Genomic DNA, 27,424 nt, shown 5'->3' on the forward strand with positions numbered 1-27,424 from the left:
ATATTGATGGAGCTGGATTGGTACACAGAGATAATTTCTGTGTGTTGGAGTCCGGATGGAGGGCAAGTGTGGGGCCGGTCCGCAGATCTTGGGACATTCAGAGCGTGGGATGTAAAGAGCGGAGAAACTATACTTGAACCAATTAAGGCAGGAGGATACCTGCGCACGGTTTGCTACTCGCCAGATGGCAAGATGATTGCCACAGCGGGGGATTGGCTGAAGATCTGGGATGGCAAGACAGGCAAATTGCTCAAAACACTCGACGGTTATTTTGTGTGCCTGGCATGGACCTCGAATGGAAAAACACTTATCGCCTGGAGTCTGGTTCCAACAGGATTCCAGATTATGAAATTCGACAGTCACTTGGACTGTTCTTGACGTGCGCGAAATCTTGGTCTATTCCTTCATCCATCGCATTTTCCTATCTCCCGATGCGCGCTTCCTTGCAACCACATCATGCATGACCAGGAAAGTGCAACTATGGAATGCCGAAACCAATCAACCCATCGGAACACCACTTCACCATGAACGTTCTGAACACTGGATGCACGATGGGTCATTTTCTGCAGATGGAAAGTTCCTCTTCACTAGCTGCCAGGATGGTCAGATATATATTTGGGATGTTTCTGCTATTGTCAAAGAAGCTGGCCTTTCAGATATTGTAATCTTACATACATTTCATTCTAAATGACGCTGGCAATGGCTTCCTCAGGTCGATGCTACACTGCGACCAGCTCCAAAGATGAAAGGTGCTCCTCGAATTCCTCCAGGGTTCTTTGACGATGCACTGCGAGAGGCTAATGTACGTGATCTCCATCTATTATTCAATTTTTTGACTCTTATGTTCTCAGTTGCGCATTCGTCTATCCCAATCCCATGGGCCACACGACCACCCCATTCCTTCACCATGCCAACACACCCTCAGTCGCTTTCATTCATTCTGGCGTCGCTCGAAGCCACATGGGGAAACTGGGCATCATACTCGACCTCGGTCCCATCCTCTCAGCTGGACTCGAAATGTATCTGGTATGCTACGCAGACGAGATGGATCGGACATTGAGCTGCGAGAGGTCGAGGTCCCTTGCACAGCGGGAAAGCCTGTGCGTTTTTTCTGTTCCATGATTTCCTTTATCGCTGACTCGTTTTCACGCAGAGAAATTATCATGCTAGAAAGAAGCCGACTGCCAGCTCGTCTCGACCTCCCAACATCCCTACCACGCAAAAACCTAATGCATCATCATCACAGCTACCTCCAACTACCATCGCCTCGACGCTTTCCGCCGTCACTGGCACTGCTGGGGCACCGGGAACGCACTTGCGTACTCATATTACCGGTGCTGGATGGCGCGCTCGTTTCGTGGGGTGGATATGCTGCATGCCCATTCAGAACGCAGACTATTAGTGAAGTGACTTGTGTGCCTCATTCGTATTTTTGTCTCATCTATATTTGATTAATCATGACCGTTGACTCTTCTGTCGTCATTGCATAGTACGGATGGAGACCAGCAAGGTGTGATCAGGATAGCAGGCAGTGTGATTTCGCTATGGGGCGACGAAGAACTCATGCGTGTCGATGGCGGGTGGACTTCTCGAATCCCAGCCTCTGCGGCTTATATGGCGGTTTGGTATCAAAGTTTGCAAGAATTTTACGAGGTGTCTCAAATATCTCAACTGAGAGATTACACCGTTGCATAGATTGTATTGTGCCGAGATCAGGAAATGTGCGCTCTCCTTTGCCTGCATGCCCCACAATTGAGAGAATCGTCACAACAAAGGCTTTAAGTGAGTGACTTTCGGAATTCATTAGAACGTTTTGCTATCAAGAAAGGCCATCCGCTTGGCCGCCAGCAGATGGAGCTACTGACTGATTGTAGGCCTGCAGGCTTGATAAAATGGTTCGGTAGGTCATTGTCACGACCCTGGATTTAAGCACCTGATGAGTTGTCAGTGTCTCCGCAATGTTTGCATATCCTAGTAGTGATGATGTTGAGCTGTTCGGGACTTGTTCCAGGTGCTCGAGATTGTCGTCAATCACTGATGTCCTCCACCGTGCACCATCTCGCTTTAGGGACATTGGTTTTTATGTTCTGTTGAATTCATAACTTCGCAAATCTAGAGTTTTGCCACCCCGCTGGGCATGTAGAACATGGCCAGACAGTCCGCCCTTCGCTCGGACCATCAAATGAGATGCGCTCGACTTGTTTAGAAGTCTCAGGTACTTTTATATCAGTATCATACGCAAGCAAAACAGCAAAACTATACGGAACCTCGAAACCAATCGATCCATCAAAACATCGCTTCATCATGAAGACTACGTGAACCCTCCGGCCTTTTCTACAGATGGGAGGTTCCTCATCACCAGCTGCTCCGACCACTACATATCTACGTTCAAGAATTCTGCTGAAAGGCAAGGAGCGTTTGTGCACAGGCAATGCAACTTCGAGTATCAAAGACACGAGTGCAGACAACGTACCGAGAAGGCTGAATAGTCTGATCCACGAAAATTGTATCGTGACTATGGCCAGATCGCAATTTAGTTAGTAGGGAGACGAGGATGATAGAAAGATCACGTAAGACGTTGAGAACAAAGATCGGAGAGAGGAGCAGTTTGGACTCTTGACGAAGATACGGAGGAAAAAGATAGACACGAAATTTGCAGAATCGCATTTAGCGAGTGGAAAAACACAAAGACGCAGGTTTGCGGGGTAGTAGGACCGTGATGCCGAGCCATATTGTCATTGGGCGCTTAAATTGCACAGCCTGCGCTGAAGCTGTGGAGCAAACACGAGGATGAAGCGAGGAAAACGCACCTGCAGAAGACTTCAACAATCTTCTTCTTGACTTGAATATCCATTGAAACGCCCGCTCCGTCGCATCTTTCGTTTCCGCATTCGCCTTTGCGTGTACAAGTCAAGTACATCTGCATTCTCAGTAAGTGATAGATTCGTACGGCGGTTGAAGGCAAGAGCTGAAATTATCATGCACGCATCAAGTGAATCCCGAAATCAAATTAATGATGGGGCATCCAGCCTCTGCGAAGCAGGAGAATTTAGCGATAACGCCTTGCCGAAAGATCAATATAAAGAACAACATCCGCTACATCATACACCTACTCGATAGACAGCGGTGTATCACTTATTCGTTGGATGGGTCATTTCGAGTCTGGGATTTGGAGAGGAACACGCAATTTGGGGAGGAATGGGAGGACAAACAAAAAGGAGTGCATGCCATAGCATTGTCGCCGGACGGCAAGACAGTAGCAACTGGGAGTAGCGATGGCACAGTGAAATTGCGGAACATCGACACGGGAAAGGTCATCAAAAAATTAATGGGGCATACAAACAGAGTGTGTTCTGTGTGCTGGAGTTCAGGCGGAGGGCGAGTGGTGAGCGGGTCCTGGGATGAGACATTCAGAGTATGGGATGTCGAGAGCGGAAAAACTATCCTCGGACCAATCAAGGCAATGGAAGGCATGAATTCGAATGCGATTTGCTACTCACCTGAGGCCAATATGATTGCCACAGGCGGGTTCACAGTACTGAAAATTTGGGATGCCAACACCGGCGAATTGCTCAAAACACTCAACGCTGGATCCGGAATCACGTGCCTGGCATGGACCTCGGATGGAAAAACGCTTATCGCCGGGGGATTACTTAATGCCATGAAATTCAACACAGCGACATGGACGATTCTTCCAGTTTATGTGCGCAAAAACTTCATCAATACCATTTCACTATTTCCCAATGAGCACGGCGGCTACATCCTTGCATGCGCAAGCGGAGCACCCTTGGACAAGACAGTGCAACTATGGAACCTCGAAACCGATCAACCCATCGGAACACTACTTCACCATGAAGACTATGTGAACTCTGCAAGCTTTTCTTCAGATGGAAAGTTCCTCATCACTAGCTGCTCCGACGGTCACATCTACACATGGGACCTCACCGCTATCGTCGACAAATCTACACGTCTGTTAGATATTGTAAGCTTAGATACACTTCATTTTCGATGACACTGACAACGGATCTGCTCCCAGGCTGATGCTACACTACAACCAGCTCCAACGATGAAAGGTGCTGCTCGAATACCCATAGGTTTTTTTGATGATGCACTGCGAGAGGCTAATGTACGTGATCTCCATCCGTGATTGAATTCTTTGACAAATATGTTGGCAGTTGCGCACTGGTCTATCTCAATCCCATGGGGCCACTCTAGCACCGAGTCAAAGCACCCTCAGTCGCTTATCCACCTTTTGGCGTCGCTTTAAGCCACACGGGGCAACTGAATCAGACACGCAATCCCGCCCCCGATCTCTCAGCTGGAATCGAAACCGAGTATCCGGTATACTACGCAGACGAGATGGATCGGACGTTCAGTTGCGAGAGGTCGAGGTCCCTTACACAGCGGGCAAGCCTGTGCGTTTTTTCTCTTTCCCAGTTCTTTATTGTTGAGTCTTTGCGCAGAGGAACTATCACGCAAGAAAGAAGAAGTCACCTGCCAGCTCATCTCGACCTTCCAATGCTTGTACTACGCAAAAGCCTAGCGGAGCAGCACAAATCACATCATCATCACAGCTACCACCTTCAACTACTACCTCGACACTTTCTGCTGTCCCTGGTACTTCTGGGGCAGGGGAAACAAATTCACGTCCGCATATCACTAGTGCTGGATGGCGCGTTCGCTTCGTGGGCTGGGTTTGCTGCATACCTATTCAGAACGTAGACAGTTACCATTAGAGGCGCAGTCACCACGGTACTTGCTCCTGGAACGACATCGCGACGTAATATCACTTACACAGGCCGTGATTCGTTTTCTGCTCTGTATCGGCTGTGCATCTCTTGAGTACATACAACGAACCTTAGGGAAAATCTTCATGGTTCTTATTCTTCATTGGCATTTTCTGTTCCCTGCTCAAGTTTCCCATGGCCATCCTGCATCACCATACTGTGTTTCCTGCGTCTTCCACTACTGTTTTCTTTTTTGACGGAATCTTGATTGTTGTCCTACGCAGACCCCTGCAGCACGCCTTATGGTATCAGACATAGGTACACATCGCATGGTACGTTCATGTGCTTGGAATTCTGCACTCAGTGCCTCAGGCCTCAGTTCTTGTGTCGCTACTTGCGACTCACATAAATGAATACCGCACTGAGCGTGTTCTCGCTCCTGCGCAAGCGCTCTCACAAGTATCTGGCTGTGTACATCCACTATGCCTCTCGCTTCGCCTTGCTATATCTCGCTAGCTCTATCATCTGTCGTTCAAATACTCTGCACAATGGTTGCCCCCTGCCTGAGGTATAATATGGTGCTTGGTGACTGCGCATTGTGTACACTGTTCAGCAACGATACAAGAAAGCATGATGGATTTAGCAACCCTGGATAGTAATCTAAACACATGTACGTCTAAATTGCAGCCGGTATCAACCAACCAACCAGAAAGTCCATCACATAGTATCCCCCGGGCGCACAGATGTGGTCTGATCTTGCAAAAATGCAATAAATGTTCGTAAGAAATGAAGGACACGACAATATATGGTCACTGGAATACGTCGCGCAGCACTGTGCATGCGTCTACTTGACGATGAGCCAATCAATAGCATCGTTCGCGGGCAGCGCATCCAGCCCAAATATGACAGACCAGGTCTCGAAACTGGGCCAGCATTGGCATCAGACCAGCCACAAACAAAAGCCTCGTTGACCCGCGTCATGTGTATACCTGGGAGCTTGAATTCCTCTTGACCTTCGCCAAATTGTGTGCGACTTGTATGGATTTCACTGTCCTTGTCGGTGTCAGGGAGCATTGCAGTGACGAGGTAGCTGTGCTCATCTTACCGAATCCGCTTGTGGAGAATTGTGCCCAATCGCTGATCATTTACAAGATAGGTGCCAAGATGTGGGTTGTCGTATCACGCTTGATGGTGTTGTTGACAGCCTTTGCCCTGCCACATTCGAAATCCTTTGGAAGGCTCTTCGAGTATCAAAGACATGAGTGCGAGCATATGGTACTGATCAGGATGGATAGTCCTGTCCACGAAAATAGTAGTCGTAAGTTATGGCCGCTAGATTGCAACTCAACTAGACTAGTAGTAGAAAAGCTCACAGAGGACGTTGAGGATCAAGGGCGGGGAGAGGAGCAAGATAGACGTTGAACGAAAAATATGGAGAGAAAAGATAGATACAGCGATCACAGAATCGCATTGAGTGAGTGGAGAAACACAGGGATGCAGGTTTGTCACGGTGGGATGGGAGGACCGTGAGGCTGTGGGCGTTTATATTGTATAGCCAGTGCCGAGGCTGTGAAGTGAACACGAGGGTAAAACGAAGAAGATGGGCTAGTAGAAGGCTTTAAATAATGAGGCCCTCCCTCCTAACTTGAATCTCCATCGAATGAAACACCCACTCCGTCGCAGATTTTGTTCCGTATTCATCTTTCTGTGAACAAGTCGAGTACATCTAGATTCAGAGTAAGTGATGGATTCATATGGTAAGAGTTGAAATTATGACATACCCTGAAACCAAAATAATGTATCCAGCTCCTGCGAAGCACGAGAATTCGGGGACAATGCCTTACCGAAAGATCGACGTAAAGCAAGCCACTCCCATCACCGGCATCCTACACCTGCCCAGTGGACAGCAGCTCATCACCTATTCACGGGGTGGGTTACTTAAAATCTGGGACATGGAGACGGGCACACAGGTCAAGGAATTGGAGGGCGAATTTTCTGCTATAGTATTGTCGCCGGACGGCAAGACACTAGCAAGCGGGAGTTGGAATGGCGCAATGAAGTTGTGGAGCATTGACACGGGCAAGGTTACCAAAACATTGATGGGGCACACAGATACAGTTCCTATGTGCTGGAGTCCAGATGGAGGACAAGTGCTGGGCGGATCCACAGATGGGACATTCAGAGTGTGGGATGTAAAGAGCGGAGAAACTATCCTTGGACCAATCAAGGCAGGAGGACACATGCTCAGCGCTCAGGGTTCGTTACTCGCCAGATGGAAAGGTGATTGCCACAGCGGGAGATTGGCTGAAAATCTGGGATGCCAACACAGGCGAATTGCTCAAAACATTCGAGGGTTATTTTAGGTGCCTGGCATGGATCTCGAATGGAAAAATACTTACCACTTGGGGCGCGCTGCCAGACTCGGAGGGATTCCAGATGATAAAATTCAACACAGCCACTTGGACTATTCTTCACGTGTACAAAAACTTGGTCAGTTCCTTTCTCGATTGGATTTCCCTATCTCCCAATGGGCGCTTCTTTGCAACTACATCATACCTCAGCAGGACAGTGCAACTATGGAATATCGAAACCAATCAACCCATCGGAACACTTCACCATGAACACACCATGTACTCTGGCAAATTCTCTGCAGATGGAAAGTTCCTCTTCACTAACTGCCAGGACAATCACATATATATGTGGGATGTTTCTGCTATTGTAAAAGAAGCTGGCCTTTCAGATATTGTAATCTTACATACATTTCATTCAAAATGACGCTGACAACGGCTTCCTCAGGTCGATGCTGTACCGCGACCAGCTCCAAAGATGAAAGATGCTCCTCGAATACCTCCAGGGTTCTTTGACGATGCACTGCGAGAGGCCAATGTATATGATCTCCACCTATCATTCAATTTTTTGACTCATATTCTCAGTTGCGCATTCATCTATCCCAAGCCTATGGGCCACATGACCACTCCACTCCTGTACCACGTCCGAGTCAACGCACCTTCAGTTCCTTTTCCTCCTCCTGGCATCACTCAAGGTCTCACGGGGAAACTGAGCACCATACTCGGCCTCTGTCTCACTCTCTCAGCTGGACTCGAAACCTAGTATCTGGTATGCTACGCGGATGAGATAGATCGGACATCGAGTTGCGAGAGGTCGAGGTCCCTTGCACAGCGGGAAAGCCCGTGCGTTTTTTTGTTTCACGATTCTCCTCTGTCGCTGACTTGGTTTCGTGCAGAGAAATTATCATGCTAGAAAGAAGCCAACTGCCAGCTCGTCTCGAGCTCCCAAAATCCATACAACGCAAAACCCTAGCACATCATCACAACTACCTCTAACTGCCACTGCCTCGACACTTTCCGCTGTCGCTAGTACCACTGGGGTATCGGGAACGCCCTCACGTACTCATATCACCGGTGCTGGATGGCGCGCTCGTTTCGTGGGGTGGATATGCTGCATGCCTATTCAGAACGTGGACTATTAGTGAAGTGACTTGTGTGTCTCATTCGTGTTTTGCTATCTTATCCATAGTTCATTCATCATGACCATTGACTAGGACTCTTCTGTTGTCATTGCATAGTACGGATGGAGGCCAGGAAGGTGTGACCAGGATAACAGGCAGTGTTACGATTTACTGACCGTACTCCATGAAATGCTCTGTCGTGCCAGCATCCCCCACCACCGGAGGGTCCCTGTTTTCTTGCTCGATCATTGTTCCCCGAACTCATCGCTGGCAGTGTTACGACAAAATGAGTTTGTAACTGTTGATCGACCTTATTCTAGCCTTTCATGCTTATGGCTTCGAAGATAGTGTACCCATGTGGTCAAAACAAATTCGAATTAAGCCTGAGTTCTCTTTACACCAAGACTAAAAAGTGCGCAAATACTTCATTCACTTTGCGGCAAACATTACCATTATCATTTCTCAATCAGCAGCGAACTGCATATCATTTAATCAACAACAATGCTAATCTGAAACATTACGCACCAACGGTATCTTCTCGTCCGCAAGGGGGATTATTAGGATCAAAATGTTCGCAGATTTTATCACCAGCCGCAGTCTATTACAAGGCGCAAGGGGTGAGTCATGTGAAAACTTGATGCAACGCAAACTGCTGCTTACAATGACATCGCAGGTACTCTTTTTATTGCAGCATTCATTGCTCTTGGTACAAGTATAGCCGTCCGCCGTACACGCGCTGACAGACACTATAGATGTTGCCAGCGCAGCAACAATAACGGCGAGGAAGGATAAGTGCATTGTTTTTGCGATGTGGTGTGATCTGCTGAAGTCCTCAAAATTTTTCTTTGGGGTGAAGTGGACGGTAGGAAAATGACTTGCTCTTATAATCGCGAACAATAGTGCTGAGTGTTTTAGCCAGTATTTATTTAGCATCATGGTTTAGGCAAAACCTGGCCGGTCCGACGCACAGCGGGAAAGTTTGCGTTTTTTTTACTCTTTCACGGTTCTTCTTGAGCTTGATTGCTGACTTGTTCTCACGCAGAGATTATCACGCTAGAAAGAAGCCAATTCAATGCCAGTTCGTCTCGAGCTCCCAAAATCCATACCACGCAAACACCTAGCGCATCATCATCACAGCTACCACCTCCAACTGCCACTGCTTCGACACTTTTCGCCGTCACTAGTACCACTGGGGCATCAAGAACGCTCTCGCGTTCTCATAACATCGGTGCTGAATGGCGCGCTCGTTTCGTGGGGTGGATATGCCGCATGCCTATTCAGAACGCAGACGATTAGTGAAGAAAACCTCACGGAGGACGTTGAGGATCAGTCGATCAAGGGCGGAGAGAGAAGCAAGTTCAACGAAAATATGCAGAAACAGCGAGTGGAGAAACACATGTACATGTCCATTTGAGGTAATCTATCCAATGTCGGACAGTTCTATCTGGTCTATGCTGTGGGCGCTTAAATTGCAGTCAGTGCTGAGGCTGTGAAGTGAACATGAATGTCAAACGAGGAAGATGCGCCAGTAGAGAACTTTAACAAGAATCTCCCTCCTAACTTGAGTCTCGACGAAACACTCACTTCGTCGCAGCTTTCGTGCTGCATTCGTCTTTCTGTATACGTCTGGATCCTGAGTGAGTAATGAATTCATGTGGCATGTGATGGCAAAAGCTGATATTATGACGCACCCATGAAGTGAATCCTGAAACCAAAATCATGGAGCATCCGGCCTCCGCGAAGCACAAGAACTCAGAGACAGAACCTTGCCGAAAGATCAAGGTATCAGGCATATCCTACACCTGCCCGGTGGACAGCGGATCATCTCTTATTCGTCGGATGAGTTTCGAATCTGGGGCTTGGATAAGGGCGTCAGGTTGTGAATGAATGGGAGGAAAAGATTTTGGAGTCGAGGCCATAGCATTATCGCCGGACGGCAAGACCATAGCAAGCGGGATTGAGGATGGCGCAGTGAAACTGTGGGACGTCGACACGGGCAAGGTCATTAAAACCTGGACGGGACACGCACAAGAAGTGAAATGTGTATGCTGGAGTTCAGGGCAAGTGGTGAGCGGATCTGACGATGGAACATTCAGAGTGTGGGATGTCTAGAGTGGAGAAAATATCGATCAAGGCAGGGGATTACGTCTTGGCGGTTTGCTACTCACCCGATGGCAAGATGATGGCAATTGCTACCTACGGGGGTCACTTGGATAAAAAGATCGAACGTTGAGAATCAGACTTGCAGCTTCGCGGCAAGTTGGAACATACTTTTAGGTATCACTGTCATACCGCTTCATCAAGTTCATCCACCACGTCATCGGAAGGTACAACAGCCGCATTTGGACAGACGATCAAGGCGACCTGAAAGGAGTGGCAATGACCAATGGTGGGAATTCTACGGAATCACATGCCAAGCAAACATGTTACCGTCTCGATTCTCGAACCTCCATTGGACCCACTCGCCATGCGGAAATACTCTCCAGGTAAGCTTCAACCTATGCCTTTCGTTTTTTCCTGAGACCTACTCATTGATCTACTCATCTTAAAGACGTTAGGCTTTCACATTCGCTCAGCGTCCGCCGCTCCAGTGGTTTCACAGCACTATTTACTCCTGATGCATCAACGTCCGATCCCGCATCGTTGTCCAATCCCGCATCGATGACTGAGTTCAGGGAGATACTAGCCTCGCTGCAGAACCAGATTGCGGAGATTCAGGGAGAGAATGAGACCAGGAGAAAAACACACGCCGAGGACTTTGAAGCACTGAGAAAAGAACTGAGAAAAGTAAGTCGCCCGTCTTTCCGGCCACAAACCCTGACAACAATCTCCACAGGTTACAATGTTAATAGTCCCTTTACATCTTCACGTCCTACTCGACCTTGCGCGCAAAAAAGTTCTGGGACACCTCGGCCATAAGACATGGGACGACCTTCGCGCCTCCCACAGTAACGGTGTTGCCAACCTTGCAGATGACATCTTCAATTATCTCAAGGAGAAGGGTATATCACACTGCCCATCATCCGAGTCGATATCTTTCTTATGTTCACACAACAACGACCGACAGGCAGGAGATTCAGCCGCTCACAACGCAGAGGAGACCGATATCAGACGTGCACTCTCAACCCAGGCGCTGACGTCCCATGATTGGAAAGTTTGTTTACATTTGCGTACGGTGTACCAGTCTAGGCGCGATCATAGCATTTACTTGACAAGCGGTGACCTTCGGTCGTTGCGTTTTATTAGCACGCTCATGTCATACCACTACAAAAGCAGACAATTAAGCCCTATATTTGCACCATACTTTTCCTCAATTTGTCCGTGTGGCAAGATGGTTTTGTAGCCGTTAACCGTCCTTATTCTAGCCGTAGCTGATCGAAGATGGTGTAACATGTGGTCAAACCACTTTGGATTAAACTGGACTCCGTTCTCTTTACACCAAGACTAGTAAAAGTGCGCATATACTTCATTCACTTTGCTGCAAATATTACATTTTATCTATTTTTCAATCAGCAGCGAACTGCATATTATTCGATCAGCAACAGCATCAATGGGAAAGCTGAAACACAACACACCGATGGTATGTTCCTGCCTCAGGCTGCAAGGGGCCCATCCTTAGGATTATGGCAGACTTTAGGAATAGTCGGATCCTATTACAAGGTGCAAAGGGTGAGTCATCAGGCAAAAACTTGAACTACTATTACTACTGACAAAGAAAACGCAACTACTTTTTCTGCAGCAGTCACTGTCATGGGTACAAATGGCGCCGTCTTTCTGGCACGCACTGGCAGAAATTATAGATATCGCCAGCGCAGCAACGGTGAGGAAGGAGAAGCGCATTGTTTGTGTGAGGTGGGCGGTAGGAAGATGACTTGCTCTTATACTCACGAAAAATAACGCTTATGTAGTTATCTTAGCCAGCTTCTGTTTGGCATCATGGTCTAAGCAGAACCTGACCCTTCCAGTCATTACGTGCCACAGAAACTGAGCTACTAGCAGCGACTCTTACCTGCTGCCAGCAGAAATATCACCGCTTTACATATCACAACTTTATTTTAAAGGAGGATCCATGGTAACGTAGCCCCACGGCCACCCTCGTGTCTTTCACTCCACCCATCTACTTGTGGAGCTGGAAAACCAAAAGCACGTGGCACCTGCTGTCGAAGTGCTTGTAGGAGGTCGTCCCCCTTGGTTTATGGTCACAAAGTGGTAATCGTCAGAATTTATGACGACAAACTAAACGACTAGTATGGTTTTTGATGATGAACTGTCACGCGGTTGACCTCATCAGTCCACACAACTGCGGAAACTACATTTGGTTGCACCAAGCCAAGTACTTAAACTTTCTCGTGAGACGCCGATCATCAATATCAATCGCTTTCGAGCTGTTTAGTGAAAGGTTGCTCACTAACCGTATAGTCCTACAGCATCGCCACCGCCCCTTACTCGACAAGCCCCTATTTTCTTGCCTTTGCATCACTTTCCCTCCATAATGGCTACCAATTCAGTTGCTACCTTGCCTCCCCGGTACGAATTCGAATCGCCATCGGTAGATTCCATCCAATGTACTGGCAAACCATCAATATTCTCCTTCATGCAGAAGAGGGAGAAACGAGCAATTGTTTTATCTCGCATCCGTGACATCGTTTCCGCTCCCAATTTTTCATCTTCCTCTATCGTCCCAACCGTTAATACATGTGCTGCTGCTATCTCACCTGCAGAATTCTCCAAACTCCTGCAAAAACGCAATATCGAAGGTCACACGGCAATGTATTGGGCGATTGTGAATCACCGACGAGAAGCCTTGTGGGCATTTGTTTCATTCATCACCCGATTCTCGTCTGCTTGCGTCTCCGACTTGCGGCTCGCTTGCATGTTGACCAGTGACCACGCATTGTTTGCAAAGCGGAACTTAGCACGCGTTATTGGCAGCTGTAAGTGCATATTACTGTTTACCTGAGAGTATTAATCGACTGATCAATTTTTGTGCACTGATCAGCCAAGGACGAGTCTTTCAGAAAATTTTTGGGTTGTCCACCGGATGAGGTTCAGATCCATGACACAGGGGACGGCATGTGCAAGATCCAATTTAACGTCTGTTTCCGCATTGGAATGTTTCGGAAGCGACTGCTCACGAAACGAAAATTTGGCAAAGAATTTGTTGCGGCGGGTACGGTCCATGTCTCGACTCTCTGTGTTCCTCACGCTGATATTTCAATCCTCGTAGGGCGCATTTGGTCGCTCCGAATGTCATCAGTGGCACCCGACGGGTTTTGCCGCATCCACTTGAAACTTTCTGATGAAAGCTTGCCAACGCGTCTAGATGCTGTCCTGGTCATCGAGGCTCACTCGGGGAAACCTGGATGTGAAATCCCACCTCAGGATCTGCGAGTACGGTGTAACAGCGAGCCTGTGGTCCTCACGCCTCGCTGGTGAGCTTTCTTGATTCGTTAGAAGCCAAATCATCCTGATGATTTCACGATTCCTCAATCCCCCATCGGTTACGCAGGTCGCCCGCTCGAACGTACACGGATACGGAGCTTATCATCTTCACATGGACCCTAGAACATTGGCTGATGTACGAGTAAGTCTTCCCATGCCACAGAGCGGGGACATACTTTGTGGCTGTTCTTCCATTCAAATCAATTGGACTGACAACACAATGTGCAGAAATACTATGTATGCAGACTGCAATGGCACCCTGCATGCGAAGTTGGAGATGACATTGGGATAGTGCCAGTATTTATGTTCCCTCGGTATTTCGTTGATTTTGATGCGTGTCATTCATATTCATGTCAAATCATGCTTTGTTCAGCTATTGTGTTCGAATCTGATCTAATTCTGCTGGGACTATAAACTCTGTAAGATGCCAAGGCTACACGTAAATAGAGATTTTAAGAAAGTGTGCAGTAAGAAAAAGAGACTTGGGCAATTGATCAAGATTTGCGCACCTAAGCCTGTGCTGAAGCCGTGGGTGAATGCAGCATGAATGACTGCAAAGGACTTAGTAAACAGCGATCTCCCTCCTGACTCGACCATGCACGAGACAAAACACTCACTCTATCGCACTCCTGTGTGAGGGTGAAGCTATGCTGAGTCACTAGTGATGCCATTTGTATGGGTTTGAAGGTAAGAACTGGAATTTTGCCGCGTCCGATAGGTGAGGTTCCTGAACCAAAATCATTCATCCCCGCCTCTGCGAAGCAAAAAAAAACATCAGCAAGAGTGCCTCACCGAAAGATGGAAGAACATACCGATTCGGTCTAGGTTCTTGTGCCTACCCGGTGGACAACTGATTATCACTTGTTCATGGGGATAGCTCGCTTCCAATTTCAAGTTGGGGAGGCCTGAAAGGACGAAGGAAGTGAAGAAGTGGTCAACCAGTTTGTCGGGTAAGACGATAGCAAACGGGAGTTTGGATGGCGCAGCGAGATTGTGGGATATCGACACGGAAAGGTCGTCGTGACATAACAAGGATGAGGCGCACACGGTTTGTTATCTGTCTGCTGGTGTACGGATGGTCCGAATGACCCCCGAGTAGTGAGTGAATCCTGGGATGTGACGACAAAAGTATGGGAAGTCAAAGAGAAATAGGATCATTGTCGAAAGAGCAACTAGGGCATGTGGACAGATGACTGCTAGTACTGACCTGATAGCAGACTCGGATTGGGACGGAATATCAACATAGGTGAGCTGTTCAAACCAATCCCCGACACCCACTTTAGTGGGAGGAGGGTTTTGTCGTTTGAAATCGTCCAGGCACCTGTACGCCGACCCGCGGGAAATGATTACGTGAGCACCTGATAGCATTTTCTCTTAGGTCTCCCACCTCTTGCCGTTTATTAGCGTCTCTATTATTTCGTATGCGACATCGTTATGGTAGGTTCCGAGCCATTGTGAAAGATGCGCCGCTCATCGTATGCTCTTGCGCGTGCTCATTTGTGTGTGCTTCTCCGATTGTGAGTTATGTTTGCTCGATCCTGTACTATTTCTGATTTTTCCATCAGGCAGGCTGTGTCACCATTTATTTCCAAACATCCTTCTCGAGTGCCTCGAGTGCTCGAGGTAGCGGCATGCCCGCCGTATAACCTCTGTCATCTGATTGAATTGTACCCGCTGTATTATGATCCTCTCTACTATCCTCAATATCATCCTTCTGTCTTCGCAACCTCTGAAAACTTCTGCATCTGGTTGCGTGCTTCTCTCAGTACACATTGTGATGCATGTCCAAAGTGTCGTTTGAAGTTACCTGCTAATGTTGGACGGTCCCATTCAGTTTCTGTTCTCTTTGATGGTGTTTCGTTGTCTGTCTGCATTGATAATGTTCACATGACATTCGGACGCGCACAATTTGAAAATCGCATGTATTCCCATTGCCAAGTGTTTTTCCGACTCAATTCACTCACAGGCCAAAGTGTGGCCACGGCTGCGATGTGCCTCAGATCTGGTGTACACCATGACCCACCTTGGTTCAATTATGCGGATGAGTGCTATGAGGACAACTTGAACACATTGTCTGCATCTGTACTGTGTAGTCTGGCTCGAACCCTTGTGTTTAGGAAGACGGATGCACGCAACAAACGTGACTATGTCCGTATCATCTTGTCTCATTTTTCCATGTGGCGCACTGAGATTGCACTCATGTCAGATGCGACTCTGTTTGAACACTTTGCACACCAACCACTTCCACCTTCTTGTGCCAGGAATCGTTGCACATTGGTTGCAGCTGACTTTCGCCGCGTGTATGGAGTGGAGGTTGCTGATGCCTTGCGTATTCCTCCACCACTTACGGTCGCCCTTGGCCATCCTCGCCCATCGATACACTTACAATTGCCGTGGATGTCTCTTGCTGTTGAAGATCTTACTCCGAGACTTGAGAGACTGTCCCGATCTGATATTCAGTCTAGTCTCCTTCGGCAGGCACCCCACCTCCGTAGCTTGTACGACAGACGCTCTCACAGAAAGTCATGCAATGCGCTTGCAAACCTTGTGCGGCAACGGGCCTTCCACCTCAATTGTGGGAGTGGAATCGTGTTGTGCAACATTCTCCTTGCACACATGCCCTTCTTAGAGTCGTACACACTTTCAGACAGTCAAGCCCTTCAGTGCATTCTGGACTATGAGTTCGGGGCATATGTACTGGAGAAGTTGTCGATGGATATCATCTCCCCTGCCCAAAAAGCAAAGGCAGCCCGTCTGCATCGAAAACAAGATGCTATACTTCAGGAAAACAAAGCTCGAAATGATCGTGAGCGTGAATGGCCGGCCATTGTTCCAGACGATGTTGTGTTTCGCTGTCTCGGCAATTATATGTCTGGTTCCCAGTGGATGGAACCTCCTGTATGTGCGGTTTGCTCACGGTGTGTTTCTGCTGCTGTATCAATCCCACTCTCTGAGGATTTAGCCTCTTATAATCTAGAACTCCTTCGTGTCACTGATAGATTTATCATACAGAACTGTGTCGTTCAGAGTGTGTCTTCATGCTTTGTTTTCGGAAACGACATCATCGACGGTCTGATGTTAGAAAAGTCTGGTATCACGTTTCAAGATTCGAAGGCCATCACCATCAATCTATGTCCCGAGTGTCAGTCTTCTTTGTCCAAAAATAAGATGCCCCAGTTGGCTTTGGCAAATCAGTTGTATCGGGGCAGCCTTCCTGACCGCTTTAGTGACTTGACGTGGGTTGAGGAAAAAGTATGTGCTTTGTATTCAATTACTGCGCATGTCACTCGGCTCTTTCAATCATCTGATCCCACCCAACCCAGAGTATTCCATGGTAACACATGTGCACATGAGATGAACACCGTGTCTACTGCATCTGTTCTACCTCGGACGCCTTCTGATGTAAACGGCTTCCTGAGTGTGATATTTATTGGCCCAGAACCGTTTGATCCTATGCGTTTTGCTTCTTTCTTCCGTGTCCGCAAGCATAAGATATGGAGTTTCCTTGTTTGGCTCAAGCACAACAACGCTCTTTATGCCAGCGTTCCGTTGGATGCGTCAATAATGGATTTGTATCCCACCGACGGCCCCATTCCCGGTCTGAGTGATCGTGTTGTTCAAGACCACGAGCTCAATGCACGCCACACTTTCACCTCGGAAACAGCAGGCTTCAGTGAGCATCCTGCTGAATTGCTCCTTAGCTCTGGTGCTGGAACTCTGGCCGATGGTGCGGATGTCTCCATCATGGTGGAGAAAATGGGCGTGTCCGACCCCGAATGTGATAAAGTCAGTGGGAGAAGTTTCACTGCCTCTGCCCTTCGTAACTTGCTCCCTGCCGCAAGTTCTGAGACTGTCCCTGACCTTATTATCCACCATAGTGGTAATGCAGTTCCCGAGTACAAGAATCCCTCATATTTTCCAGGCATGTACCCTACACTCTTCCCTTATGGCATCGGAGGATTTGAGATCAAATCACGACCCACCGCACTTGCATTCCATCGGCAGGCACAGTACTGTCTGTCTATATCAGATCGCAGTTTTCGGTATCACAATTCCTTCCTCTTTGTGGTGTTAAACATCTTACAACGACGCCAAGCACATCTCCAGACGCATTTCTCTGTTAGTAAATCTAATTTTGACAGTGTTGCTCGTAGTCTGACCAGTGTCTCTGCTTCCACTCTGCAGCGCCTTGCATCTCAACTCGAACGGGAGTGCAAGCTGTCCAACCTCACGTCCGAAGAGAAGACTGCCCTCGCCCTCCTGCAGCAGGTCAATACGTTATCTGCTCGGATTCCGGGCTCACAGGCCTCTAAGATATTCGTCAGGAATGAAATACGCAACTATTTTGGATATTTTGGCCTACCGCATATTTTTTTCACTTTCAATCCATGTGCTGCTCACAGCCCAATATTTCAGGTCATATATGGTGACAAATCTGTTGATCTGTCCTCGCGCTTTCCAACTATGCCCACAGGTCCTGAACGTGCTGCTCGTCTAGCACGAGATCCTGTTGCAGCTGCAGATTTTTTCGAGTTCTCGTTTAAATGCCTGTTTCGTGACCTTTTTGGTTGGGATTTTGATCATGAGCGATCCAGTGAGTCAGGTGGCATTCTTGGCCGCATACGAGCGTTTTATGGAACGACAGAGTTCACTGAGCGTGGTGCCCTTCATGGGCATTTCTTGATCTGGCTTGAAGGGGGCGTTAACCCTTCTGATCTTCATGAGCGCCTTCGTAATGATGCAGCCTACCAGACCAGGTTTTTTGCATTTTTTGAGAATATCATTCATCACCATTTACCTGACATTGAAGACCAAATTGACCCCAAATTTGAGCCCCGTGTACAGCGCCCTCCCAAACCACCATTCCCTGGTGCGCCTTTAGAAGAGATGACTACATGGGACACTATTTATACAACTGAGATAAAACGTTGTGGGGAGGCACTGCAGCGACATACATGTCGAGCCGTGTGCCACAAGTATCACAACGATGAACGTTGTCGCTTCCTATTCCCTCATGAAATTGTAGAGGCTTCCTCCTTTGATTCAGAGACCAATTCGGTCGTGCTGAAGTGCCGTGATCCGACTGTGAATTATTTCAACCCGTATGTCTTGGTTTTTTGCAGGCACAATCACGACATGAAGTGTATATTGTCTGGCAAGGGTGCAAAGGCCGCCATGTTCTATATTTCGGACTATATCACCAAGATGGATCTCAAGACTTATGAAATGCTATCGCTGTTGTCCCGTGCTGTTGCTCGCATGCCTGATTCAACACCTGGGACTCCTGTTGCTGAAAGTGCCAAGACGCTCCTACACAAATGTCTGTCTCAGTTCAACCGACAACAGCAAATACATGCACAACAAGCAGCACGGTACCTGCAAGGTTTTGGAGATGGCATTGCATCACACAAAACAGCTCCCATGCTGTCCTCGCTACTGATTGGATATGTAAAGGAGCGTTATCCGTGGTTGCCAAGACGACTGCTGAATGGTGCAGACCTTGGTTTGGGCAGGGAAAATGACGCAGATGCTCCTGAGGATGTACGCTTGCGCATTACAACAAATATTGATGGACAACTGATCGAAGCCTCTCAGGTGCACCATTACATCTATCGTGCAGATTCTCTCTCTGACATGAACTTTTATGACTTCTGCCGCTGTGTCCGTATCGACAGCATTGCTAAGGGTGCAAAGACCAAGAACACTTACGAGACGAGGCTTGGTGTTCTTAGAAGACACCCTTTGAAGTCAGGGCATCCCTCGAGTGATACACACGAGTTGGTGGAGCATACAAATGAGGAACGAGGTGATGGTCGATCTGAGTTCATTCCTCGTGTTGTGGGTATGTCTATTCCACGTGCCTCTGACTTAAAGCTGTGGGCCCTGTTCACATTGGTACATTTCAAACCTTTTGGTATTTCTACAGATCTGTTGCGCTCAAATGAAGACATTGTCCAGTGTTACAAGGAGTTTGAATTCAGTCCGAGAAGTCAGCAAATCATGCGGAACTGGGAGGCAGTCCATGAATGTGAGGATGAGCGGGATGCTGATAGACTTAGAAAACGTGCACAACTTACTGAAGAAAGCAAGGCACTTACGAAAGCCTTGACAGTGGCTGCTGGAGATATTGATGAAGAGTGTGAATTTTCCTTGGCTGAAACATCTTCTCGTCGTTCAGAAGCAGACTTTCGTGTGACTCAACTGGTCCTTATGTTGCAACAGTCTGGATGGCTTAAACACCGCCCAGCTGCTGATCTAAAGCCTCATGCGTGTGTGAACCCTGCTAGTGTGCTCGATGAATTGAATGACGTCAGCAAGCTCTTGAAAAGCTGGAAGGATGAGATCAAACAACAGGAAAATGGAATTGCCATGGCTCGTCGTAATGCACTCAACCCTGATGAACAGTGCATGAGCATGACTGCACATGAGACTGACTCTGGCTGTCCCGTCGTTGATAACACGTCCAATCCATCAAGTGACAAAGTCTGGGGTCCTTCATTAGGCACACCCTGCCCATCAACCGAAGCAACTTCATCAGCATCCCCAGGTTCTGGTGTCGAGCCAGCAAACAGTGTGATTGACAGAATAGGTGCACGGTTCTGTCTTAATGAGAAGCAGTGGACAGCGTTCCGTATCATGGCTGGTCACTTTGTGGCCAGATTTGTTCAGAGAACAAATGTCACTGACAATGCTCAACTTACCATGCTCATGACAGGTCCAGGTGGTACTGGAAAAACACATGTTGTCAAGGCACTGCAAGCTGTCATGCAGTGGTATGGATGCGCACATCTCATACGATCCTTAGCACCTACAGGATCTGCGGCCGCTCTAATCGAGGGCATGACCGTACATAAGGGCCTCGGACTGAAAATCCAATCAAACATCAAGGGGAAAGTGAACCGGGAAGCTGGAAGTTCTTCTGAAGACTATTCCGTCTTGATCAGTGTCCAAAACCGCACATTGGGCATCAGTAAATTCACGAATTGCTTAATTTCCTTTTAAGCTCTTATTTTTCTCACCCAAGAGCGGACAAGAACCAGAACACCTCCTTGTCACAAGGAGCAACAAGCTGCCAAGAAGATCCCTTCCTCTTGATTTGAGCATTTTCGCACTTTTTTTCATTTGTCCTACACTTTTTGCACTTATTTTTAGAACGAGCTACATTACAATCCCCTTATGTCGCACTTATTTTTAGCTTGTTCACACTATATACACTTTTTCACACTTGTTCACACTTGTTACCAGGAAAAAGAATTGCATTTCAACCGGACAAGAGGATTAAGTAGATAAAAGGTTAAACAAGGAGAAAAATAAGGACTAGCAAGTAGATTAATAACGAGCGCGACAAAGCAAACGGAGGCGGCAACGAGACATAACGAGCGCGACAAATGGAGGCGGCAATGAGACATAACGAGCGCGACAAATGGAGGCGGCAACGAGACATAACGAGCGTGACAAAGGAAATGGAGGCGGCAACGAGACAGCATGTAAAAAAGACCAGGGAACATAGCATGAATAACCTTGAAGGTACTAGCAGCGTCGAAGCTCCTAGTCAGTTGCAAAATAAACTACAAGAGTGAAGGACATTACCTCTAGAAAATGAACGCTCGCTCATCCCCAGATTCTTCGTCCACATCCATCCGCGCGCCGCCACGCCTCTTCGTGGCGAGGCTCTGCGCAAGCTCAGAGTTTCGGATAAGGACCGAGTCTGGCAAGCGTGTGATAGACGCCATGTAAGCCCTCGTGTGCGCACCCCAATTGGCTTCTGAAAATGCCAAGGGGACGCTGCTCTGGTTGCCTGTGGACGGATTGACGTCGAGCGGGGTCTTGTTGCCTCGACCATTGCCAGAGGTGTCGATGTCTCCTAGGAGCATGTGTCCATTGATGAAAAGCCTGATGGCGCGTTCCATCTGAAATACAGGGTAAGTTAAGTCAGCTGTATGAGAGGGTAGAAAACACGTGCTGCTGCCGTGGCAAGACTAAGAGCGCCCTTCGAGTGCCCCGGCACTGTATCGTTCGTTCCCGGCAGGTTGACAGCGCCGGACGTGGCACACTTGTGCTGCACGAGAACCTGTACAATAAGGTCAGACTGGAACGGGTTGGAGACCTCTCCGTCCTCCGCGATGTCCCCAAATAAAAAGGTGAACTTGTCGAGTAAGGCCGATGCAAAATCTTTGCGGTCCTCGTCAGTCTTGAGGTCATCTTGTGAGGTCATGAAGTTGGCGAGCACGGCGAGAGCCACATTGCTAAAGGTATTGCGCCACTCTGACAGCCGCTGGAGGGTCTAGAAAAATAAATGACAGATTTAAATCACGTTTGAAAACAAAACGTACAACGGCAAGGACAGGCCCATCAGCTTCAACCGTGTGTGGAATCCAAAAGAAGCATCATCATAGTTACTGATAGATAAACAAACTCACACATCAGACGTCTTCTGAACTTCTCCATCACGTGCCTTTGTTGAGTCAATAACGATGCCAGCGTTTAATACTGCTTGAATTGCTTCTCTCACCGCCAGTTTCTTCTTCTTTTTGGTTTGGACCGGCTCCCCATCCTCATCCTCACTTGCAGGATTTTCGACGCTAGCATCAGCTGCTAACCTTTTAGCTCCACCCACGCGACCCCTGCCTTTGGTGACAAGAGGCTTATCAGCGACGATTTTTGCTCCTGCCTGCCTATCATCCATAGTCGAGTCGGAGGTCTTCAAGTCCTTTGCAGCCTTCCCCACCGGGCGTGCACGAGGACGCTTAGGCTTAGGTGCGTCAACACGCATAGCATCTTGGTCAGCCTGCATCTGTGCCTGCAAAGTAGCAATACGCTGATAACTTTCTTGTACAGCTTTTTCACTTGCCTCCTTTGCCTCCCTTTCACGTTGGTCGTCAGCGGCCTTCTCAGCAGTGGTACGCTTCTTTCCACGACTATTGATTAAAATGCGCCTGGGATGCTGAGTTGCATTCTTAGGTCGAGTCCCCATGCGCGTTGTAACTGCGTCAGGTTGAGACATTCTATCGATAGACGGTTTTGTAGGCTGACGAAAATTGAAGGCAGTGGGTTACCAAGTTGAAGGTGAGTTTTGTCACTCTAAAATTTGTAGCCAAAGCTGACTCTGAATAATATTTCTTAACGTATTGAATTGAGGGTCGATTGCAACATCCGGAGCATCAATATTCGCCAGCGCTTTTCGGCACAATGTGCTCAACAAAATGACATGTCCCGGATTGAAATACCTTAAGTACGGTGAGTATCAATGTTTACCAAAACCTTTCCGGTGATATAATGACGTCTAATAGCCTAGGGAATGTTCACCAGAACCTTTCCTGTGGTGGGGTGACCGTCATCAATGTTCACCAGAACTTTTCCGGTGGTGCGATGACATAACTGTCCATTTTAACAAACCCTTTCTGGAGTAGTGCACATTTTCGTTCCAACGGCACCTTTGCAAGGGTAATTTTTTCTTCAATATTAGCGGCTGGTTTTAAACCTTCACTAGGTCCATACGTTGCATCAACACTACTCATATGATGCGCAGAAACCGGCCTACTCACCGTGCCCTTCAGTTTCCATGCCTATCTCCAGGTTGTATGCGCTGGTTTCGAAACATCTCTGGCCGCACTCAACACATGCACGCATCCCATCCCGTTGCACCTGCTCTGGATCTTCCCCAACCGCAACAGCTTCCATCTCCACCTCAGTCGCCTCCTCCTGATTTCCTGCCACCCCCCCCTGATTTCTCGCCACCCCCTCCTGATTTCTCGCCACCCCCTCCTGATTTCTTGCCTCCCCGATCACCACCTGGTCCAATGGCTGACGATGAGGATCCAGACTCAGAATTCACTGATGCGAGCAAGCGTTACTATCGTACGTATCACTCGCTCCTCAATGGTAAGTACCTTTCAATCTGCGCTTTTCACGTGTTCTGATTCTGACACGCTCTTAGGACGACCATGCACAGCTGACGGCGTGTTTCTGCCCCCTGGCACACCACCAACTCCTGTCCCACCGAAGTCTCCTCACGACTGGAGCCCGTATCGTAACGATATTGAATTTGCAACGGCAGAGTTTGTTTTCAAACAAAGCCATATGTCTAACAAAGCTACAGACTTATTACTCGACTTAATGGCTGCGCAGCTGTTGAAACACGACGACCACCCTCCATTCGCGGATCACAAGGATTTGCACAAGGTCATCGACGCCACACAACTTGGCAATGTCACTTGGCAATGTCTCTCGATTCAATACACAGGGGAACGCCCTGAACATGATGCTCCTCCGTGGATGGACAGAGAATACGAGGTCTGGTACAGAGACCATTCGCAAATGTTCGAGGAGTAGTTATTCATAGTAAAATTTTATCTACTTGTAATCTACGACACACTTTAGTCTTCCTTGCTTTTGGCACTTGTTGCACTTGTGGGCACTTGTGAATCACACATTTACTTGTGAGTGCTTGTGAAAGAAAAATGACAAGTGCATAAGAATAATAAGTGGCAACATGTTGAAGATTTTCGTGACAAGTGGCGAAAAAGGATGCTAAGGAGTTTGTGAATTTACTGATGCTTGCTGCGAGATGAGTGGAAAAATGTGGAATACTTGCTGATTGACGAGATATCCCTGGTCAGTCTGCAGCTTCTTGCAGAGATAGATCATGCACTACGCCTCGCGAAAGAAAAGCCAGAGGCCTGGTTTGGGGGTATCAATGTGATTTTTGCTGGAGACTTCTATCAATTCCCACCTGTTGGTGGGAGTCCGCTGTACGCACCTATTTCTGTCTATGCTGGTCAAAGCGAGGCAGAAATCAAAAAAAGACTTGGCCGCATGGCATGGAAGACAGTGAACACTGTCATCTCATTGTCTGAACAGCAAAGAATGAAAGAAGACCCTGCGTATGGTGATGCTGTCAATCGCCTCAGAGAACGAAAATGTACGCATGAGGATGTGGACCTATTCAACTTCAGGGTGATTAGGTCTGCATCTAATCCAGGTGGCATCAACATGGATGATATGGACACCATGAATGCCACAGCTATAGTGGCCACAAATGAAGTCCGCGAGGTCCTCAATGCAAGGAAAGCGGAGAGTGTGTCCCAAGGAGACTTGGTTGTCTGTGCAGCTCAGGACAGTGCCTTGGAAGACGTGTCGCTTGCAGAGCGCCAACAGCTGCTGAATTTAAATATAAGCGCACTCAAATCCACACAAGCACTGCCAGGTTTTGTGGTGTTGGCCGAGGGAATGCCAGTCATTCTGCGTGTGCGAAACCTATCAACAGACCTTGGCATTACCAATGGGTCGCAAGGAATAGTCAAGAAAATTTTCAGTACCATCTGCCCTGCAGGATTCACATATGCAACTTGTGTTCTTGTGGAGTTTCCTCATAGCAGAGTGAAACTTAGCAATTTGCCCAAAACCATATTCCCAATTGTGCCCTCCACATGGACATTCACTACCTTGATCCAAGCAGAAGGTGACCGCCCCCAACGAAAAATCCGTGTCACATGCCGTCAGCTGCCCATACAACCTGCATTCGCTGTCACAGGACATTCTTCACAAGGGAAGACACTTCCACAAGTCCTGGTAAATCTTCATGAGGGCGGTTTTGCTGCCTATGTGGCTGCATCCCGTGCTCGATCCCGGAATGGATTAAGCATCACACAGGCTGTTTCGATTGACCAGCTGAACAAGTGTGTGCCCACTGATCTGTTCATGGAAGTAAGTCGTTTTGAGGCCATAGAGCACAACACACTGGTGAAACTTGGTTTACGTGAAGGACAATTGAAGCTGGTTCCCAATGCAGAAGGCGAATCTCAATTGGCATGCGCTTCACCGTCAGTTTTGTTTGATCATGGCAACTCCACACGTACTACCCACAAGAAACGAGGCCAGGGCACATCTGATACCCTAACAACCATCCCTAAGCATACAATGGAGCATCGACAGATGATTTCTGTTGCTGATGACCCTACACATGATCCTGATGGTTGCTCCTCCACCATGGTAAGAAAGCGTCCATTGAGTCCTGCATTGCAAGACATGAACGAGGAGGGACTTACAGCACGGACCACAACAACCGCATCTGCCCCAAGTCATCACCAAGTGAAGCGCATGAAGTTGAATTCTGCACTGGACGTGTCCTGGTTGACCCCTGATTTGAGGCCAGACTTTGACTCACTCGGTCTCATTGGTGGATGCAGCTGGTCTTCAGTTGATTGGTCATGTGCATATGACACTGTGTTTATGGTTCTCTTCCACATATATATATCTGCCCCCACATATTGGAAGGAGAGTTGGAGAGTTCAGCCCACAAGAGCATCACTTGCAGATGCATTTGATGAATTGTCCTCGACAGAGTCCAATCTTAGAGCACAGGCGCTCTTCAACCATCATCGGGACGGGTTTAGAGATGTGTTGCATGCCATGGATAGCCTAAAATTCCCACGATATGGCACAGTGGGTTGCTCTGTCATCGCGATTATGGAGCACCTCTTGCCGTCCCGTGTCTTCATGAAGACTGGGGTCTGTTCAAATCTAGATGACCGACACACTTTAGTTTCATGCTCATCAGCCCCCACAACCTCTGTGGTTTCCATGCCAGTTGAATGTTCTCATATCCGCCATGGGGACATGTCCCATAGTCTTACCCTGCAACATTGGCTCGACCTCTGGCTCGAGAAGGAGCTCCGGCATGATAAATGTGCTACATGTGCAGGCACGGTAGATTGGATTATCCATTTGGTGGAGCCACCCACCATCCTATTCTTTGAGCAGCTTTCAGTGCCATCCATCCAACCCTGTGTATCTCTCAGGCTCCCTGTCAGCGGGGGCAGCAGTGTCTATGTCTTGAAGGGTATCATATATCTGGGTGATTACCATTTTTCGGCTCGGCTGTTCAATGATGCCCATGTTTGGACTTATGATGGGCGGGTGAGTGGTGGGCGGCCACTGTTGGAAGCGCTGTCTACTTCTCCTGGATTTGGCTGGTGTCACCTCCATGGGCGTACTGCCCATTTATATGTGTATGCATTGCAATGATGCAGATCTCTGTTTCCCAACAGTTTTTACCAAGACAACTCAGTGAAAGCATGGGTAAGTATCACACCAGTCACAATGATCTACGTCCCACTGATGTGCCATCTCAGATATCGCCACCTCCAGGTTTACACACCTCACGGCTTGTAGATTTTGATCCTTCAAATAGGGACAAAGGTGATTCTCATTTCTACCTTGGCAAGTGTCAGACTTATCCCACTGTCAGGAACCAGGCCTGTTCGACCAGTCCTCGTCATCAGCAAATTCCTATGGTTCCTCATAATTTATAGGCCCCTTATCTATTCTCCAAAGGTGCCGATTTGCCAGCACATATGACAACTTAGATTCGGCTTGACAGGGTTGGCATGTCTGCATCTCTTACATGTGATTGCGGTGTCGCCCGATAGATTTTGACTTTAAGACTGCGCTCACCTCTCCTTCTGTCTTGCACCCTCCAACCTTCATAACTAGCGAGATGGCATCTTGTGAGTTGCAATGCGGAGCTGTGAATCACCTGTCACATCTCACTCTTGGTTTCAGGTACACCTCTCTGTGATGATACTGTCTTCAGTGCGATGCAACCCAGCCAAGTGTCCTTGGGCACTAGCCTTGTTGTGGCACCTTCTGTGCGTATACCCACCTACCAAGCAGTGACAATGTGTGAGTTGTGAATGTGGTTGATGCACGACGTGCTGACAGTGGATATCCATCTGTAGTCTTACGTACTGCTTCGCTCATCAGAGGCATCTTTCAACAGCTCCCA

At 48.0% G+C, this 27,424-nt stretch overlaps 10 protein-coding genes across 10 annotated transcripts; 8 read left to right on the plus strand and 2 right to left on the minus strand.

Annotated features, from left to right (window-relative positions):
• Positions 1-1,561: 1,561 nt before the first annotated feature.
• F5147DRAFT_572173 (uncharacterized protein) lies at positions 1,562-1,816 on the minus strand (the record flags this gene model as incomplete). The annotated part of the gene is made up of 1 exon (XM_041431069.1): positions 1,562-1,816. A coding segment is annotated over one exon (255 nt), but the record flags the coding sequence as incomplete, so codon positions are not given.
• A 6,948-nt stretch (positions 1,817-8,764) lies between these two features.
• F5147DRAFT_771135 (uncharacterized protein) lies at positions 8,765-9,492 on the plus strand (the record flags this gene model as incomplete). The annotated part of the gene is made up of 5 exons (XM_041441195.1): positions 8,765-8,813; positions 8,870-8,902; positions 8,949-9,058; positions 9,140-9,173; positions 9,239-9,492. 5 exons carry the CDS (start codon positions 8,765-8,767, stop codon positions 9,490-9,492), a joined length of 480 nt encoding a protein of 159 aa, XP_041295390.1.
• Positions 9,493-12,688: 3,196 nt separating this feature from the next.
• F5147DRAFT_791288 (uncharacterized protein) lies at positions 12,689-13,898 on the plus strand (the record flags this gene model as incomplete). Its single annotated transcript, XM_041443069.1, has 4 exons — positions 12,689-13,130; positions 13,196-13,366; positions 13,424-13,587; positions 13,651-13,898. 4 exons carry the CDS (start codon positions 12,689-12,691, stop codon positions 13,759-13,761), a joined length of 888 nt encoding a protein of 295 aa, XP_041295391.1. The 3' UTR covers positions 13,762-13,898.
• Positions 13,899-15,040: 1,142 nt separating this feature from the next.
• F5147DRAFT_683654 (uncharacterized protein) lies at positions 15,041-15,803 on the plus strand. The gene is made up of 4 exons (XM_041436558.1): positions 15,041-15,155; positions 15,204-15,417; positions 15,473-15,556; positions 15,605-15,803. The coding sequence occupies exons 1-3, from the start codon at positions 15,100-15,102 to the stop codon at positions 15,527-15,529; spliced, it is 327 nt and encodes a 108-aa protein (XP_041295392.1). The 5' UTR covers positions 15,041-15,099; the 3' UTR covers positions 15,530-15,556; positions 15,605-15,803.
• A 910-nt stretch (positions 15,804-16,713) lies between these two features.
• Positions 16,714-17,262, plus strand: F5147DRAFT_532231 (uncharacterized protein; the record flags this gene model as incomplete). Its single annotated transcript, XM_041430101.1, has 1 exon — positions 16,714-17,262. A coding segment is annotated over one exon (549 nt), but the record flags the coding sequence as incomplete, so codon positions are not given.
• A 132-nt stretch (positions 17,263-17,394) lies between these two features.
• On the plus strand, positions 17,395-18,285 carry F5147DRAFT_572188 (uncharacterized protein; the record flags this gene model as incomplete). Its single annotated transcript, XM_041431072.1, has 1 exon — positions 17,395-18,285. A coding segment is annotated over one exon (891 nt), but the record flags the coding sequence as incomplete, so codon positions are not given.
• A 240-nt stretch (positions 18,286-18,525) lies between these two features.
• On the plus strand, positions 18,526-18,879 carry F5147DRAFT_572212 (uncharacterized protein; the record flags this gene model as incomplete). The annotated part of the gene is made up of 1 exon (XM_041431075.1): positions 18,526-18,879. A coding segment is annotated over one exon (354 nt), but the record flags the coding sequence as incomplete, so codon positions are not given.
• A 2,351-nt stretch (positions 18,880-21,230) lies between these two features.
• F5147DRAFT_572319 (uncharacterized protein) lies at positions 21,231-21,548 on the minus strand (the record flags this gene model as incomplete). The annotated part of the gene is made up of 1 exon (XM_041431080.1): positions 21,231-21,548. The coding sequence occupies one exon, from the start codon at positions 21,546-21,548 to the stop codon at positions 21,231-21,233; it is 318 nt and encodes a 105-aa protein (XP_041295396.1).
• A 2,056-nt stretch (positions 21,549-23,604) lies between these two features.
• Positions 23,605-23,940, plus strand: F5147DRAFT_548070 (uncharacterized protein; the record flags this gene model as incomplete). The annotated part of the gene is made up of 1 exon (XM_041430356.1): positions 23,605-23,940. A coding segment is annotated over one exon (336 nt), but the record flags the coding sequence as incomplete, so codon positions are not given.
• An 831-nt stretch (positions 23,941-24,771) lies between these two features.
• F5147DRAFT_527641 (uncharacterized protein) lies at positions 24,772-25,215 on the plus strand (the record flags this gene model as incomplete). Its single annotated transcript, XM_041430030.1, has 1 exon — positions 24,772-25,215. A coding segment is annotated over one exon (444 nt), but the record flags the coding sequence as incomplete, so codon positions are not given.
• Between the last annotated feature and the right edge of the window lie 2,209 nt (positions 25,216-27,424).

Source organism: Suillus discolor, assembly GCF_016758755.1.
Source record: "Suillus discolor strain FC423 chromosome Unknown F5147scaffold_14, whole genome shotgun sequence".
NCBI classification, from domain to species: Eukaryota; Fungi; Basidiomycota; class Agaricomycetes; order Boletales; family Suillaceae; genus Suillus; species Suillus discolor.